General features: G+C 46.0%; 1 protein-coding gene across 3 annotated transcripts; it reads left to right on the top strand.

Annotated features, from left to right (window-relative positions):
- Nucleotides 1-595: 595 nt before the first annotated feature.
- On the top strand, nt 596-8,294 carry KRT2 (keratin 2). Of its 3 annotated transcripts, none has more exons than XM_012450265.2 (10): nt 596-1,010; nt 1,041-1,282; nt 2,281-2,495; nt 2,903-2,963; nt 3,794-3,889; nt 4,559-4,723; nt 5,028-5,153; nt 5,901-6,121; nt 7,292-7,326; nt 7,427-8,294. In XM_012450265.2, the coding sequence occupies exons 1-10, from the start codon at nt 665-667 to the stop codon at nt 7,819-7,821; spliced, it is 1,902 nt and encodes a 633-aa protein (XP_012305688.2). In that variant the 5' UTR covers nt 596-664; the 3' UTR covers nt 7,822-8,294. The 3 variants fall into 3 exon arrangements, with proteins under 3 accessions (XP_012305688.2, XP_012305690.2, XP_012305687.2); XM_012450267.2 differs by having other exon boundaries at nt 665-995; nt 1,026-1,282; nt 7,427-8,142; XM_012450264.2 differs by having other exon boundaries at nt 665-1,282; nt 7,427-8,142.
- Nucleotides 8,295-18,341: the final 10,047 nt, after the last annotated feature.

Here is an 18,341-nt window from a genome sequence, read left to right as displayed (position 1 = left end):
GGAAGAAAAGAGCCAAGATATTTTGGAAAACAACAACTCTTTTGCAGTATCCTAGGCTAATTTCTTTCTGTAAGAGGATGCTGATTTCCAATTAGCATTTAAGGTCATTTAAGACCTTTGCAGTCTTGTTGGAACTCTTTCTGGGGAAGAGGGAAAATCAAAGAGAACTGTAAGGCTGGCACTGAGGGGCTCCCGCAGTCTCTAAAGCCATCATCCCTTTCACTGTTGAACTGAGGTGGTGAGCCTGCACAGGCGTGGGTGGTAGCCGACCTCCCTTGGGTAGGTCCAGAACAGGGAGCAGCATTCTGCAGAAGGAAGGTCCTTTTCCAGATTGAGAAACCCAAATCCTGATCTTCTCTTTTGATGATTTTACAAAAATCAAATTGCGTGACAGATGCCCAGATAAACAGAAGTTTGCAATCAAAGCAAGTTCTGGGATGGAGCTGATTAGTAGATTTTTAATGGCTATTAGCTTGATAATCACTCACCAGGAATAGCTCCCAGGCAGACCAAACCCATGTATAAGTGGGTCCACACCCATGCACACCAACACCTAGCTGTCAGGTATATAAGGGGACCCTGAAAGCCTCCCAACAGCAGAGCTGAGTCTCCAGTCTTGACTCTTCTCAAGAGCCTGTGACTTTCCTCCCTGGACAAAGCCATCATGAGTTGTCAGATATCGTGCAAATCTCGAGGAAGAGGAGGAGGTGGAGGAGGATTCCGGGGCTTCAGCAGCGGCTCAGCTGTGGTGTCTCGTGGAAGCCGGAAATCGACTTCCAGCTTCTCCTGCTTGAGCCGCCATGGTGGTGGTGGCGGGGGCTTCGGTGGAGGCGGCTTTGGCAGCCGGAGTCTTGTTGGCCTTGGAGGGAGCAAGAGCATCTCCATTAGTGTGGCTGGAGGAGGTGGAGGCTTTGGCGTCGGTGGCGGATTTGGTGGCAGAGGAGGTGGTTTTGGAGGCGGCAGCGGCTTTGGAGGCGGCAGCGGCTTTGGAGGCGGTGGTTTCGGAGGAGGCGGCTTTGGTGGAGGCGGCTTTGGTGGAGGCGGCTTTGGTGGAGGCCGCTTTGGAGGTTTTGGGGGCCCTGGAGGTGTTGGAGGTTTTGGGGGTCCTGGTGGCTTCGGGCCTGGAGGATACCCTGGTGGTGGCATCCACGAAGTCTCTGTCAATCAGAGCCTCCTGCAGCCTCTCAACGTGAAAATCGACCCAGAGATCCAGAATGTGAAGGCCCAAGAGCGGGAGCAGATCAAAACTCTCAACAACAAATTTGCCTCCTTCATCGACAAGGTGAGTCCGGTGGAGACGGCTCCCACTGATGCTCAGACCACCTCACTTCCAGCACCAGCTGAAAAGAAAATGACACAGATTCGTATTTCTTAGGAGCCAGTAGTGTACTGCAGTCGCCTGGGTTATTTGCAGTTTCCAGAAGGGAAAGACAGCAGCTTTGTGGACTGCATCTCCCATGGCACCCTGCAGTTAGGAAGCATTTGTCCCTTTGGGCTTATTGTTATAGTCCAGATAAATAATATTTATGGAAAATCCTGAAAACCATAAAAAATGGATATAGGCAATGATGGAACTGATCCTTGGGACAGGCCATGGGACAGCAGGTTTTGGAAGGGACTGGGCAGACATCTAAGGAAGGTGGTGCTTCCTTCCTTAGCGGTGATTATTAAATTCTGGGAAGCTGAACCTGAAATATCTGATTGGGAATGTGTGAAAATCCTGCCTTCAAGTGAAACATTCTCAGTTTTGTGATCTATAAAGTCTTTATTGGCGTCACTTTGGAGTGTCACTGGGTTTTCTCCTATTTCAAGGCAGACGAACCTGTCTTGGTTTATCTGCCTTGAAATAGGCAGGGATTTACAAGGCTCTTAAAAATCAGGCTGAGGAGCCCTGCCCTCCAGGACTCTCATACCCAGCACCATTGGGAGCAGTGCCAGCAGATACCTGCTTTTGGTTTTCCCCAGAATTTATGAGATCTTTGCTGGAAATTCAACCGGGATGGGGGAGGGAAATGACCTGGAGTCTTGGGAGTGGCTGCAAACAAAACAGTGAGCAGGGAAGCAGCCAAGAGATTCATCTTCATGGAGAGAGCCGGATGTAGCATTAGGAGTCTGTGGGACTTTCCAGGGGTGAAGACAGGGAGCTCAGAGGCTCTGCCCAGCATGACTCGGCATCCAGCCTCAGAGACTTCTCGAGGTCCTGAGCTGCCCCTGGCCAGCATGGCTTGCTGTTGTGAAGGATGATCCAGGGCTCATGTGCTCTCCTTCTGGTCACGGCAGGTGCGGTTCTTGGAGCAGCAGAACCAGGTGTTACAGACCAAATGGGAGCTGCTACAACAAATGAATGTTAGCACCCGCTCCAGCAATCTGGAGCCCATCTTCCAGGCATACATCGACAACCTCAAGAGATACCTAGATGGGCTCACTGCGGAAAGAACATCACAGAATTCAGAGCTGAACAACATGCAGGATCTTGTGGAGGATTATAAGAAGAAGTAGGTGGCAGAGTAAACGCTGAGTGGAGATAAACATTGCGCTGAACCATTTGATCATTCCCTGGAAAGCCACTCATCTCCCAGTTGCATTTGTGGTGATAACGGGGAAAGGGATATATGTATCTTGGTTGATTATTAGTGAGGAAGACAGTGAGGCTTTAGAGATCATTTTTGTTTTTTAATATGTTTGAGAGTCAGTTTATAGAAATCTATCTTTAGTTTGGAAATCATAGTTTCATTTTAGACATTTTTAAACATCTAAATTGAATGTCTACATTTTAAATGTCTAAATTTAAGAGTGTAATATTCCCAGAGAATGGGGCATTTTGGGCGAATCCAGTATGAAAAGGAAAAGAAAAAAATAAATGAGAACTAATCTAACTGCTGTATCATCTGGGTCCCAATAGGTATGAGGATGAAATCAACAAGCGCACAGCTGCTGAGAATGATTTTGTGACACTTAAAAAGGTGAGCAAGAGAATGTCTTGGCTGGGGGTGGGGATAGGAGCGCTTCACAGCCCCAGTGTGTCTAAGCAGACAGGTTGGAAAACAACTGTGAGTGTGAAAGCAGCAACCAGAGAAAGGGGTTGAAAGTAACCAGGGCCCATTCTCTTACAAGCAAAAGTGTCTCTGTAGGTCAAGCTTCTGGATACAGTTTTCAAAGCTGCTCTGTGTTTTTGGTAGAGCACTTCCCAGTAGTAACCCGCTTAAAGCCTCTATTGGGTCATGATAAATACAAGCACAAAAATCTCTTTATACTCCCCTTCTAAAGAGCTGAGGAAGGAATGAGACTTCCCTTAGAATGCCTGCTTAAAGTTACTGTTGGTTGTGCTGACAAAGGTTTGAGCAAGCAGGCCAGAAGCATGGGTTCTCCTCCTGGGTTCTGCAGGGGCTTTGGTGTGTATTCTGGGGAAATTCCGGAGAGGTGAGATGGACAGACAGGATGAGAGAGTGGAGGAAGCTCACAGAGAACACTGGATCCCATTGGAGGAACACACCATGTCTCAAGCAGGAGTGGGGAGCTGGTTGGTAAAGCTCGGTCACATGGGAGCTCTGATGGTCCTGAGGGGTGTGAGCAGTGAACATGAGCATGGAGTCTCTGACAGAGATGTATGGTGAACTGCACGACCAAAGAAGTCCCATGGGGACCGAGTTTGCCTGGGGGAGCCTGAGATGTTGGAGAGGAACCAGCAGGGGCTGAGTAGAGTGGAGTGGCAGAGAGAGGAAGAGCCCTGTACAGGGAACTGTGCAAGGTAGGGGGGCATGGGTTTCACCAGAGGTCCTGACTTTTCTTGCAGGATGTGGACAATGCCTACATGATAAAGGTGGAGCTGCAGTCCAAGGTGGACCTGCTGAACCAGGATATTGAGTTCCTGAAAGTTCTCTATGATGCGGTAAGGAAGCCGCTCTGGGACATACCCTTACTTCCCACCCTTTTCACAGAAGGAGAGTCCTTTCCACTTGGTGAAAAAGTGGCGGGAGTGGGGTTTATGGACCAGCTGACTTCAACCTGCCATCATTCCAGGCCACTGGGGGGCTTTCATAGGCTAGGTTTTGTGGGTGAGGAATTTTCTCCTCTGATGTTACAGGAAGAAAGGTTCAGGAAATACCAGGACAGCCTCCCCTTCCTCCATTCCCCAAATGTCCAGCTCTCCTGGGGAAAAGACAAGTCGGGTGTCCATTCCTGTGCCCACTGCACTTCAGAGGTCAAAATGCATTTGTCTCCTATCCCCTTCCCTGACCCAAGGGCACATGGATGATTTCTGAAACAGGAAGTACCGTTTAAGGTATTTGCCATGGACCGGCTTCTGTCTGGGGGCACTTATCATAACTGGCATAAGTGGTGAAGGTTGTTAACTAGGAGGCTCAGAAATACAGGCGCCTCTCCCCAAAACTCTCAGGATGACCTTGGGAAAGGCCCAGGAGTAGATGGTTACATGACTTTCTTCCCCCCTAGTGGATCCTTAGTCTGAGGGTCTGCATTTCCCTGATGCTGGGAGACAGGCCTCCTCTGCCTGTGGCTGTGGCCGGATGTCATGACCAGACCTTCCTGTGTGTTATAGGAGATGTCTCAGATGCACCAGACTATCACTGACACCAACGTCATCCTCTCCATGGACAACAGCCGCAACCTGGACCTGGACAGCATCATTGCTGAGGTCAAGGCCCAGTATGAGGAGATCGCCCAGAGGAGCAAGGATGAAGCGGAGACCCTGTACCACAGCAAGGCAAGTACAGGGAATGCAGGAAGAGCCACAGGCTCCCTGCCACGAGCTGGGTTGCACCTCCACCTGGAGAGATTATTGTTTTGTCTAATGGAAGTTGGGCACCATTCCCAAGAAAGGATGTTGAGAATGCCACCAAGTCCTTTTGGGAATGTGAGATGGACCCTACCTCTCATGAATGCAGCCATGACATTTAGCTGGGTTGACCCTCCCTGGACCAGTAACCAGCTCTCCTTCACTCCAGTCACTCTGGAATATGAGCCAGGCTGGAACTTCCTTGCAAACTGTCCTCCTCTACCCATATCAGTATGAGGAGCTCCAGGTGACTGCCGGGAAACATGGAGACAGCCTGAAAGAGATCAAGATGGAGATCAGCGAGCTGAACCGCGTGATCCAGAGGCTGCAGGGGGAGATCGCACATGTGAAGAAGCAGGTGAGGCCCGGCCCTGTCCAGGGAGGGGTGAGAGGTTGTCTCTGGGTGTGCGTGAGAGTGTAGTTGTGTGTGAGTGTGCATGTGAGACATGAGAGACACTGAGATGTTGTACTCTAGCATGTATCAATCTCAATGTCCCCAGCTTAACATAATTTAAGGCTTATTATAACAAAAGTAAGGATTAGCAAAAGGGAAGAATTATGCTCACCTGTTTATATGAGTAAAAGGAAGTTATAACAAATAGAGCAGATGTTAGTTTGATTGATTTGCTGTGGATTGCATGGAGCTTCCTTTTTGTGCTCAGCACGGGCCCTAAGCACCAGCCCACTGGCTTCATAGAGGGGCAGTGAGTGTTGGGGGCAGCTGGCCTGGGGCTGGACGTTAGCTTTGGAATAGAAAAGGCAGAGGCAGAGAGTGATTCCATCAGCAGCAGAAGCTTTGCCAAGCAGACCATTTCGAATGTTTTCATTTCCATCTGTAAGATGGGATCATGATTCTGGCCCTGTGGTGTGAGGATCAAAGGGTGTTATAGGGACAGCCAAAGCGTGTCATCAAAGGTGACATGGGAAGAAGATGCGCCAGAGACAGCAGCAAACCTTAGCACCTGCCGAGTTGTTTGCAACTTGCATAAACTCCAGAGGGGACCTAACACTTCCCGGGCCAGTGGTTCTGGCTTCCCACACTTCAAATGCCTCTGCTCCCTATCCCCCTCCATCGGGCAGAATCTACTCTCTCCTTCTCTCACAGTGTAAGAATGTGCAAGATTCCATCGCAGATGCCGAGCAGCGAGGGGAGCATGCCCTCAAGGACGCCAGGAACAAACTGAATGACCTGGAGGAGGCCCTGCAGCAGGCCAAGGAGGACCTGGCCCGGCTGCTGCGTGACTACCAGGAGCTGATGAACGTGAAGCTGGCCCTGGACGTGGAGATCGCCACCTACCGCAAGCTGCTGGAGGGCGAGGAGTGCAGGTGAGGGCACTGGGAAGAGAGAAGGGGACCCTGGGCTGTTCTCTCCTTTCTCCTAGAACCAGGGCTGGAGACAAAGACAGGGAAAGCAGAGGATGGGGCAGGGCCTTCTGACGACTGAGAGCTGACATTCTCTGTGTTCCCCAAGCAGAAACTCAGGACACAAAGCTTGAGTGGAGAGTTGTACATTTATCAGTATGAAATGATGCGTAAGACACATTAAATTAAGCTAAGCAGTAAGTTAAACATCCTGGTCTTTTCTGAAAGTGAAAACAAAATCATGGGAAAACCAGTTAGTCCTAGACAGTCTGAAACATTGGTCTCTAGGTTCACAGAATGAGTGGCCTCTGTGCCCTCCACCGTGTGACCCACAACAGGGGAGGTGATGTATTGGAGTGTGTTCACAGGTGGGGACGTGCTGACTGGAGCAGGCACCAGCCCCAGTTCTTTGCAGGTTTCTGGAGTGACAAACGAAACCATTTGCTAGCATTCAAAGAGGGACCCTTTGCTTCCTCTGTAGTCTGAGACCTTTGTCCGTATTATCAGCATCTTGGGCGACTTAATCTGGCTGAAGCAATTGGAAGGGGAAAAGCTACCCCAGGCCGTCAGCAAGCCAGCATGACAAAGAGGGAGTGGGTTTCTTCAGGAGGTTTCTCTATCCCTGTCTAGACGTGATGCCTTCTATGTCCAGCTCGTAAGAGGAAGTGGGAATGTTTTTAGTTGAAGCTGAAGAGGGTAGGGAAGAAGAGAGGAATGGGGAGGCTCTACAGAGTCACAGTTCTTTCTGAATGGAATGCTCACAGGCAGCCTCGTTGTAAAATTTCTGGTGTGGCATGGATTCTGAATAACAGACTCTCCAAGATGGACTTAAATACAAAAATGGGTTTCAAAGTTGGAAGCGAATTTACTTTTCAGTTACCTTGGATCAACCATGCAACTGTTCACCTTTTATCAGAGCAAAAAATTGAGATGGATTGAGATGCAAGGTTGTGCATAAATGGAGGGGGGTCTGTTGTCACGGTGTGACCTGGCAGCACAGAAGAAAGTGGGCTCTGTGAGCCCTGGTGGCTGCTTTTAGAGGCTAAACCGCACATTTCCGGGTAGAAGTTGTAAAACAGCATGCATAAGGAACCTGAGTGTTCCAGCACAGCTTGTTTCTTCTCTCTCTGACAGGATGTCTACAGACCTCAGCAGCAGCGTGACTGTGTGTGAGTAGTGGGGTGTGGTCCTATTCCAAGGGGTGTTGTGTGGGGTAGGGGCAGGGAGAGGCAGTCGGAATCTCTGTGGTAACAACACCTCTCTCTGCAGCTGTGACAAGCAGCACCATTTCATCAAATGTGGCATCCAAGGCTGGCATTGGAGGTTCTGGAGGTAGAGGGTCCAGTTCTGGAGGAGGATATAGCTCTGGAAGCAGCAGTTATGGCTCTGGAGGCCGAGGGTCTGGCTCCAGAGGTGGCGGTGGCGGAGGCTCTGTCTCTGGAGGAGGATACAGCTCTGGCGGTGGTTCTGGAGGAAGATACGGATCTGGAGGCGGCTCTGGAGGAGGATATGGCTCTGGAGGTGGAAAACACAGCTCTGGAGGCGGCTCTAGAGGAGGCTCAAGCTCTGGAGGAGGATATGGCTCTGGAGGGGGAGGTTCTAGCTCTGTAAAGGGTAGCTCCGGTGAAGGTTTCGGTTCCAGTGTAAGCTTCTCTTTTAGATAAAGATGAGCCCCCTGCCCCCACCACCGATTCTCCCATGCCAGACTCTCCCGCTCCAGAATGTAAAAGGCTGTCTCTGTACCTCTAACTGGAAGTAGTTTAAATTTTGTCATTTATCTCTGATGGCATTTTGGGGGAAAAGAATGTCCACATACACATTTTGAAAGATCTTCTCTCCAAACCGGTGAGTTAGAGCCAGTGATGTCGCTGTGTCCCGGGGGAGACTCTGTGGTGTCTAGGTCTGCGCTTCTAGCCATGCCCCATTCCCGCCCCACCCCCATGCCTCTTTACATTGCCCACTTTCCAGATGGGTATTCTGTGGAGGACCCATGGAAAGGCTCACCCAGGTATTTCATCGCTACACCTGGCAGTGCCAGGGGGAAATGTGTTTCTGTGTATATAGCTCCTTTTGTCCACTCTGCTTTCGGAAGTGCTGTGATCTGGGTGTCTTCATAATAAACTTCATTTGCAATTCATATCATGTGCTGTCTGGGTGATGTCAAACCTTGGTGGAAGCGGGCAGCCACAGAAAAGGGAGGTTTGGACGTGATGAAGGAGCGGCTTCTGGGTGAGAAGCATGCCTCCCTGAGGGAAGCCCAGGTGCCAGCCTCTGGACAGATGGGGGTGTGGTGACCCTGGAGTCCGGGGATGAGTGTAAGGTTCTTAGAAAGTATTTACCAGATCTGGGGGCTGTGGCATTGCTGGAAGGTGGACAGGGGGATTTGTGGAAGAGTCTCTTTTCTAGAAAAACCCATTCTTCCTGAGCATTTCCCACAGACTGCCCTCCCCCTTTTCTGACAAGGGCTTTGGTCTGAGACCACTTCTCCTGAGGGGCGAATCAGCCAAGCCCCTGCCACCATCATGGTGAATTTCCAAGCTCCGAGCTTCCAACGCAGACTTGCCTCAGCCTGACGTAGGTCCTGGCCTCTGTTCCTGCGGGGTCTCTGAGCAAGCCTGGAGGACACCTGGGATGTGTCTGGGGGACTATAAAGTGGCCTCCAAAACAGCCAATTCTATTTTCACAGAACACCCACTCCTGTCAGAGGCGTCCCATCACACTCAGCAAACAAGCCCTTTTCTCCTCCCTCACTGCAGCCCCTGGGGCCTGTCCCATGGATGCCATCAGGGTGGCCTTCTCCTGTAGGTGTGAAGATGCCTTCAGCCCCTTCCCCAGAAAGGCCTTGTCACCTGACTGAGCCTTCCAGGGAGTTCAGGGATGGTTGGGCAGGTGGGATTGGGCATGCTCGGGATTGGTATTAGACAGATCAGAGTTGCTCAAATGGGAGTTGGTGGCTTAGGCTGGGTCAGCTTAGCTTTATGTATGTGGTGTTCCATTACAGCAGCTGTGGCTTAAAGCCACTCAGAGCCAGTTCTGGAGGGTCCTCTTTTCTCCCACTCCATCCCAGCTTTAAAACCTTGGAGAGTCCTTAGTTGAGTCTGTGACTGTCTTCCTGTTCCCAGAGGTTGCAGGGACGGTTCTAATAGAGAACAGATGTGTTCACCTGCCTCCAGACCAGCCAGGACCCAGGTATGAGGGCACTGCAGGAACAGCTCGGAAGGCCGCAGGTGGCAAGGTGGCGAGATGCCATGCTGAGCATTCTAGAGTGATCTGCTGCTCAGAGAAGGGTCTTGAGAACTATCCAGGCCTTGGTCATGGGGAGAGGTCTGTGGAGAGAGGGTGCAGGCTGGGAAGAAGCGGCGTGGGGAGCTGGCTGTTTTTGGGTATGTACATTGCATAGACATGAACACAACCTTTAACAAGGTCTTGTGTCCCAGACATTTGAGGCTGGATAGGAGGTTTGACAATCAGTGTATTTGAACTTTTCACTTAGGTGAGGAAACAGGTGAGGCCCAGGGTAGACACAGAAACCAGGTCTCCCCCTCCCAATTCACTCATTTTTTTTAAAGGCTTTGGGAATGGTGATCCATTCTAATAACTTTCTGAGGGGAAAAGAGGTGAGGCAGGTAAGGTGGCAGCTTTTATTCCTGGAGGGGCCTTAATTCTTCTTTTTTTTGAGTTGGAGTCTTGCTCTGGTGCCCAGGCTGGAGTGCAGTGGCGTGATCTCAGCTCACTGCAACCTCTGCCTACTGGCTCGAGGATTTTCCTGCCTCAGCCTCCCAAGTAGCTGGGATTGCAGACATGCACCACCATACCTGACTAATTTTTGTATTTTTGATAGAGATAGGGTTTCATCATGTTGTCCAGGCTAGTCTCGAACTCCTGACCTCAAGTGATCTGCCCACCTCAGCCTACCAAAGTGCTGAGATCACAGGCCTGAGCCACTGTGCCTGGCCTTAATTCTTTTTTTTTTTCTTTTAATTTTTTTTTTAATTGCATTTTAGGTTTTGGGGTACATGTGAAAAACATGCAAGATTGTTGCATAGGTGCATACATGGCAGTGTGATTTGCTGCCTTCCTCCCCTTCACCTATATGTGGCATTTCTCCCCATGCTACCTCTCCCCAACTCCCCACCCCCTGCTGTCCCCCCTCACTCCCCCGCAACAGACCCCAGTGTATAGTGCTCCCCTCCCTGTGTCCATATGTTCCCATTGTTCAACACCTGTCTGAGTGAGAACATGCGATGTTTGATTTTGTGTTCTTGTGTCAGTTTGCTGAGAATGATGGTTTCCAGGTTCATCCATGTCCCTACAAAGGACGTGAACTCATCCTTTTTGATGGCTGCATAATATTACATGATGGTAAAAGGCCTTAATTCTTGAGACTTTCAGTGGTCTGAGCCTCCGGCTCCTTCTGTTGTTTCCACTTCCTCATCCCTTCCCAATTTGAGACACAGCCCTTCCCCCCCCCACCCCCATATCAGATACATGCTACTTTCTTGCTGGATTCCAACATTAAATTAGTCTTGTACATTAACTCAGAGGGATCCAGGCCTGAGGCATGACAGAAACCAAGCTCTAAGCAGGTATTGGAGAGAGGGGCTAGCTCTGGAGAGGGTCTCTCCTTTCCCTCTGAAGTGTCATAGAGTAGCCCAGCAGCCGGGCCACACCAACCCACAGGAACCTTTGCTGCTCTTCTGCCAGATTTGGTAATTGACTTGTCAGGTCCTGGGCTTCAAAGAGGAGACAGGCACAGGCAGAAGGGTTTTACGAGCTCAATTTCCATAGGGAACTGGGCTGAACATTTACATTCTGATGATGTTGCAGAATATTTGGGACACCCTCCCTCTCGTGGTTCCCTCCCTTTCTCTGCCTGTGAGTTTTAGAATGAATTCAAATAAACCTTTTTTCTCCTCCTCACCAAACTCTTTCTTTCCTGTCTACCCAAAGGAAATTCCTAGGACAGCTCACCTCCTCCAGGAAGCCCACCTAAATGGAACACTCATGCCTCCTTTTCTTGTTGTGAAGTGGGGAAGGAGTGCCCTGGGAGAGAGGAGATGCCCTGGGAGTGAGGAGATGCCTGTGCTGATCCTCATGTCTGTGGGAACTGTTGCATGACATCGGGCAAATCATCTCTCCTCTCCAGGCTCCATTTCTGCCTCACTGTAAGGACTTTCAGTGGCCAAGATTGTTTCTACAGATCCTTCCAGCTCTGATGAAAAGAATCCTGTCTGTGCTACTGGATCAGTCAGTGCTTACTCCTAAAGCCTTTCAGACTAATAGGGGATTTGGGACACTGTCAGGAGATCTAGAGAGACCCTATGTGAATAGGTGTGAGCATGTGAAGCTCGAAGTGATTTCCATTCTAGTTCAGTAAATGTCCACCCTACAATGACTGTGGGCAGGGTTGTACATGTGGCTACGTGGGCGTAGCAAGACTTATAAGACAGTGCGTCCTGTCAGGGATGTATGGCCTAGTAGGGGATGAATGAGAAATTTGCAAATAGTTATTGACATAAGGCAGAATGTAGTAGTATGCATTAAATTCATTAAAGGGGCCCTTACTAAAAATGCATATTCTTTGTTCCAGCATCCCCTCCCCCTCCCTGAGTTTCCACTAGAGAAGAGTCTAGAAATCTGCATTTTTAACCATCTCCTAGGTGATTCTGATGCCGATGACGCAAGGGCCATGTCCTGGAAAGCGCTGATGGACAGGATAAGGCAGCAGGCTCTGGGATGGACTCAGTTGCTGGCACCTTGGAATTTAGTAGGCATTCAATGAAAAGCTGATGATCAGATAAAAGAACATGTGACCTTGGGCAAGTTATTTAATGACTCTGAGTCTTGCTCTACCCATTTGTAAAGAGGCAATGACAACAGCTTCCTCATAGGGTTGCTGGGAGGGTTACACGCTGAAATCAATGATAAATGCTTATTCTGTAGGACCTGTGCCGTCATAAGCAGGCAGTACTGTAGGCTACATTACTATTATTATTGTAAGTTACAGACAGTATTTTGGGTCCAGGGAAGGTCTCATGGATGAGATAACTTCATATCCAGGCACTGGCAGATATGTGGGATTAATTAAGGAGTAATAACAATTCTGCATGAACTCTTTCAGAAGACAGAAGAAGAAACACCTTCCATCTTGTTTTATAAGGCCAGCATTACCTGGATACTAAAATCAGAGAAAGATAGTTTAAAGGAAGACGCTAAAGACGAGTATCCCTCATGGATAAATATATTAAAAAATTATCAGCCAGATATGAACAAATTCCATCTAGAAATACACAAAAATGGTAACACCTCATGACCACATGAGGTTTACCCCAGAAATAAAAAGCTTGCTCAACATTCAAGGAATCAAGGCATTCATCCTATTGACATATAGAAGAAAAAAACATGACTACATCAGTAGATACGAAACACTGGACAAAACTCCACACCCTTCATGGTAAAAACAGATGAACAAACAACAAACTCTTAACAAACTAGGAGTAGAAGGGAACTTGTTTAGCCTGATAAAGGGCATCTATAAAAACCCGTGGCTGACACACTTAATGGTGAAAGTCAATGCTTTTCCCATAAGCGTTGCTTGGGAACAAGCAAGAGTGTTTGCTGTCACTACTCCTATTCAGCATCACACTGGGATTCCTAAATAGTGCAATAATGCAAGAAAAATAAATAAAATCATACAGATAGGAAGAAAGAAATCAAACTGATTTGTTAATCTATGATGTGATTGGGTATGTAGGAAATCCAAAGGTATCTTATTAGTTAATAGAGTTCTGTATTGAGAAAATCTTGATTTATACAAATAGATGGATGCAAATGGTAACAATATTTGTAACTAATGAATCTTGAAATATCTGATTACTTTCCATTGAAAGAGAGATGGCAGGGGAAGCTGTAGTTCAAGGTGCAGAAAGATGAGTTAATTTAATGAATTGTTGAAACTCCAGTAAATTAAAATTTACTACAGATCACATTTGAATGTGCATGCTGTTTATTTTAAAGTCAACTTTAACAAGGGTTAATTTATGAATAATAAAATGCATTGTATTACATTTTAAGCGTATAGCTCAATATTTTAAAACAAATGTATTCATCCTTATAACCACTACCACAATACCTTATAGAAGATTTCCACCACTCCAATGAGTTACCCTATGCCCCTAGGCAACTTTCGATCTCCTTGTTGATACCATTGACTGATTTTGCCTGTTCTAGGGTTCCTTAGGGTTGCTCTACCTCCACTCCAACACAGGGTGTGGCCAGTCTGTTTTAGTCCACAGGGTGTGCGAATTGTCTCATTGTAGTTTCAATAGCATTCTTCTGATGACTTGTGATGTGCAGTGTCCTTTTTGGTATTTATTGGGCATTTGTACATCTTTTAGGAAAGGTCTGTTCAAATCTTGTGAAGGTTTTTATTTGGTGGTTTGGAATATTATTATTTAGTTGCAGGAGTTCTTTATATACTCTGGATAACAGTCATTTGTCAGAAATGTATTGTGAATATTTTCACTCAACATGTGGATTTTCTTGTCATTTTCTTGACGGCATTTTACAAGCAGCAGAAGTTTCTGATGTTGATCAGTTCCAATTTATCAAATTTTATTTATAGTTTGAACTTTTTGTGTCCTAAGAAATCTTTGCTTATCTAATGCTCACAAACATTTTCTCCTACAATACTAATTTTATTCTAGAATAAGTTTTATAGTTCTAGAGTTTACATTGTCTAGACCCCATTTTAAGTGGTCATTTGGGTATGGTATGAGGGTCAAAGTTCATTTTATTCCCAGAAGTAGACATCCAGTTGTTTGGGCCCCAGCTGTTCAAAAGACTATTGTTTACTTGTTGAACTACCTTGGCAACTTTGTCAAATATCAAATCGAGATATATATCAAATCGTGTGGGTCTGTTTTTGGATTCTTTATTCTGTCGATTGGTTAATGTATCTGTGAAACACTTCTAACATATTGTATTGGTATGGTAGCTTGAATAAGTCTTGAAATAATGTAGTATAATTCCTCCGATTTTCTTCTTCTTTTAAAAAATTATTTGGTATACTATTTTTAAATTTGAATATAAACTTTAGTATCAGCTTGTAAGTTTTCATCGAGAAATACTGCTGGCATTTAATGGAAATGGTGTTGAATCTACAGGTCAGTTTGGGGCGAATTGACATTTTAAGTATCTTGAGTCTTTCAATCTATAAACAGTACCTCTCTCCATTGCTTTAGGGCTTCTTTAATTTTTCTCATCAGTGTGTTACAGTTTTCAGTGTATATTTTGTTAAATTTATCTCTAAGTATTTCATGTTTTCATGCTATTGTAAGTGGCATTTAAAAATTTTAATTTGCTATGTGTTTGTTGCTCATATATAGAAGCACAATTTTAAAAACTGGCCTTGTTTCTTGTAAGCATGCAAAATTCATTTGTCACTTCTACTAGTTATTTTGTAGATTCCTTAGGATTTTATATGTGCATAATTACGTTGTCTGTGAATAAAGATGATTTTGACTTCTCTTTCCCAAACTGTTTGCCATTGTTTACCTCCCCTCGTTGCTCTGGCTAGGATCTTCAGTGCAATGTTGAATGGGAGCAGCAGGAGTTGCCATCCTTCCCTTTTCCCTAATCGTGGAGGGAAACATTTATTTTTCTTCACCATTGTCTGTAATATTAAATGGTTTTTAAAATTGGTTTGATTGTTTAGATGAGCAATTCAGGAAGTTTCCTATACTCCTAGTTCACTGGGTGTTTTATCTTAATTGAACATTGATATTTTTCAAATACTTTTCAACATTCAGATGATCATATAACTTTTCTCCTTCATTTTGTTAATACAGTGAACTACACTGATTAATTTTAGAATGTTGAATTAATCTTGTATTCCTGGAATAAACTCCATTTGGTCATACTATATTATCCTTTTTTTTTTTTTTTTTTGAGACAGAGTCTCCCTCTGTCACCAGGCTGGAGTACAGTGGTGTGATCTTGGCTGACTGTAATCTCCACCTCCCAGGTTCAAGCAACTCTCCTGCCTCAGCCTCCTGAGTAGCTGGAGCTACAGACATTCACCACCATGCCCAGCTAATTTTTGTATTTTTAGTAGAAACAGGGTTTCACCATGTTGGCCAGGATGGTCTCGATCTCTTGACCCTGTGATCTGCCTGCCTTGGCCTCCCAAATGTTACCCTTTTTATACGTTGCTGGATTCAATTTGCCATTTTGTTAAAGATTTTTGTATCTGTCTGGAGGAAGGAATGTCTTTGTCTAATATTCACGAATGCATCTATAGGCTGGCAGTAGCCTGAGACAAGAGAGAGTGAAAAGGTAGGAAGAGAATTAACTTTTACCCTGAGCTCTTATACTGTATTCTATTGTTTGAGTTTTTGCACAAAGCATGTATTTCTTTTATAATAACTACAAAGATTCATTTTTTTCCAAGTAGCCATCGTGGCAGAGCATTAGAAACTACTGCAGGTTTCTGTTCAGGGTCTGAAGGAAAATGAAGCCAGCAGACCACTGAAACAGCTGGGGCAGGAGCGTGCACAGGAGAGCATTCCAGGATGCACAGCGAGGCTGGGAGCAGAGAGAGGGCTTGGGGACCTCTAATAGCAGGCTCTTGCTTTGCCCATTTAGACTGGAAATTTCCTAAGAGATAGAAGAACATTTTCTTAAGTTCATGACCTTGACAGAGGTTGATCTGGGGTCAAACATGCACAGGGTATTCAAGAAAAATTATCAGAAAATTTTAAGAAAGTGATGTCTTTCGCTAGAATCCCAGACTTGCCTGAAAAGGAGGAGGAAAAAGAATAGTGGAGATTGCACGATTATGTTCTGTCTCGGCCTTGGCACCCACCTTCCTGCTGTCACTTTTGTCATAGTTAATCTCTTTGACCTTGGCCTGTCCTCTTGCCCTGTTCCCACTCTTCCCCTTCTGGTTTTCTGTGACTCTTACTAAGACCTTCTCTTTCTCAAATCTCTTTAGTGGGGCTAGTGAGGCTCCCATCTCATCTCTGTTAAGTCTGCCCTCTACTTGCTTCCTCTCCTCCCCTGAAACCTGCTCAAAGTTCAGTACCCCCAAGCTGGGGTCCCAATTCATGTCTCCTCAGCATTTATGGATCCAACTCAATATTTCTGCATTGAGCTCTTGAATCAGCCGGTCTTGGTTCAAATTCTGTTTCTACTTCTTAACTGTTGCATCATTGGGGCAAAGTGCTTAATCTTTTAAACCTTAGTTTCCACTTCTGAAAAAATGAAGATAATCACAGTGGCTGCCTTATAGTGCTGCTGTGAGGATTAAAGGAGATTATCTTTGTAAAGGACTTACCGCAGCTGGGAAACACAATAAATCAGGCAACACGTGATCCACGTGCTGTTGCTGTTGCTGCTGCTGGGAAAAGATGTGGACTTAAACATTTATCTTTGTAAAATTTCAGTGGTAAAAGCTAACATTTATTTCCATCCCTCTGAACAGTAGCAAGGTCAGGGCTCATTATCACTCCATTTGACAGATAACAAAGCTGAGGCTGAAAAGTCCACAGTCTCAAAATTAGGAAGTGGTAGAGCTGGCATTGGAAACCACAGCTGTGGATCTTGCATTTCACTTAATTTCCACCATATACCCTACTCTGTGTTCCTCCTTGGCCCGGCTCCGTTCCCAGTGGCCGGGTTAGGGACATTCAGACAGTGGGCGGGACCACCTGGCAGGACCTGGCTGAGCAGGGAAGGTACAGGATCACAGCGTGGGAAGACACCTCTGCCTCTCACCTGGGTCCAGAGAAGAAGACCAACCCAGAGAGGTTGTTGGGCGCTGCCAGGCACGTGTGTCATCTCACAGGTGACTCAACAGGTGTGTGGGCTCAGGAGAAAGAAGAGAAGTAGGGGCCCAAGACAAGAGTAGTCCGCACTTCTCTGGCCTGAATAAAAGGTATACGGAGAAGTGTGAGCCCAGAATATTCTCTCAGGCAGTTGGCTAAATAGTTACAGAATGACCAAAAGAAGGACCCAATGTTCTCGGCCTGCTTGAATGTTTAATTTTTTTTTTTCATAGGATTTTGAGGAACAGGTAGTATTTGGTTACACGAATAAATTCTTTAGTGGTGATTTGTGACATTTTGGTGCGCCCGTCACCCAAGCAGCATTCACTGAACCTGATTTGTAGTCCTTTATCCCCCACCCCTTCCCATTCTTTTCCCCTGGGTCCCCATTACATGATTCTTATGCCTTTGCGTCCTCATAGCTTAGCTCCCACTTATGAGTGAGAACATACGATGTTTGGTTTTTCATTCCTGAGTTACTTCACTTCGAATAACAGTCTCCAATCCCATCCAGTTTGCTGCAAATATTGTTAATTCATTCCTTTTTATGGCTCAGTAGTATTCCAGCATATATATACATACCACAGTTTCTAAAAGAAGGGGTGCTTTGCCTTCCAGCAGAGGAATCTGAAGCCTTACGGGACTTGATTGCTTCTGTTGTAAAAATTATACTGCTCATTATTTTAATCTTGGAAAAATAGAAAATTTAAAAATCCACTGCTACACAAAACAACTACTGTTAACACTTTGGTGTATTTTCTTTTTGTACATGCTTTTCTGAAGTTTTTAGCCTTAGTCAGTTAAAAAAAATTCTCTGCTCATCCTATATCTCCAGTCTTATCCGAGGCCTTCTCTTCTGTGCCTAGGATCTATTGGTCATATTGATTATTTGATTTTGATGTCTCCTTTTTCCACTTAACATTAAAACAGAATTTTTTGATTTGCATAGGCCCAGTAATGTTTGTTAGCTATGTGATATTTCACTGGTGGACGCAGTTAATTCCCAATCCCTTTTGGACACTTGTTTTGGAAAAACATATACAGTATACTGTGTACATTTTTGGTCGGGAGGTAGAAGTGACCCTCACCAGCTGTAGAGAATTCCATTGAGTATGTCTCTCGAAATCACTTTCCGTTCCAGATAGTAGTTTCTAATTCATCAGTGTCTCCGTCCTAAAGCTTTAGGAAGATGTATCTCTGGTTTTAATATCACTCTGGCAGAAACTGAAAGCGTTGAAATACCAACAATCTCAGAAAACTCCCTATCCGAGAGCTTTTTGGGCATAATCATACATGCCTCATATTGCCTAGGTCAGCAGATAGTTGATAGGTAGATCATAATAAGAAAACCCTGCTAA

The sequence above is a fragment of the Aotus nancymaae genome, unplaced genomic scaffold, assembly GCF_030222135.1.
Source record: "Aotus nancymaae isolate 86718 unplaced genomic scaffold, 86718_ANA_hifiasm-v0.15.2.pri h1tg000016l, whole genome shotgun sequence".
In the NCBI taxonomy this organism is placed as follows: domain Eukaryota; kingdom Metazoa; phylum Chordata; class Mammalia; order Primates; family Aotidae; genus Aotus; species Aotus nancymaae.
This window is presented reverse-complemented; position numbering and strand designations above follow the sequence as displayed.

Coding starts and splice junctions, on each gene's coding strand:
- KRT2 (XM_012450264.2), top strand. CDS start 665: ATGAGTTGTCAGATATCGTGCAAATCTCGAGGAAGAGGAGGAGGTGGA. Junction 1,283..2,280: donor TTGCCTCCTTCATCGACAAG/GTGAGTCCGGTG, acceptor TGGTCACGGCAG/GTGCGGTTCTTGGAGCAGCA. Junction 2,964..3,793: donor ATTTTGTGACACTTAAAAAG/GTGAGCAAGAGA, acceptor CTTTTCTTGCAG/GATGTGGACAATGCCTACAT.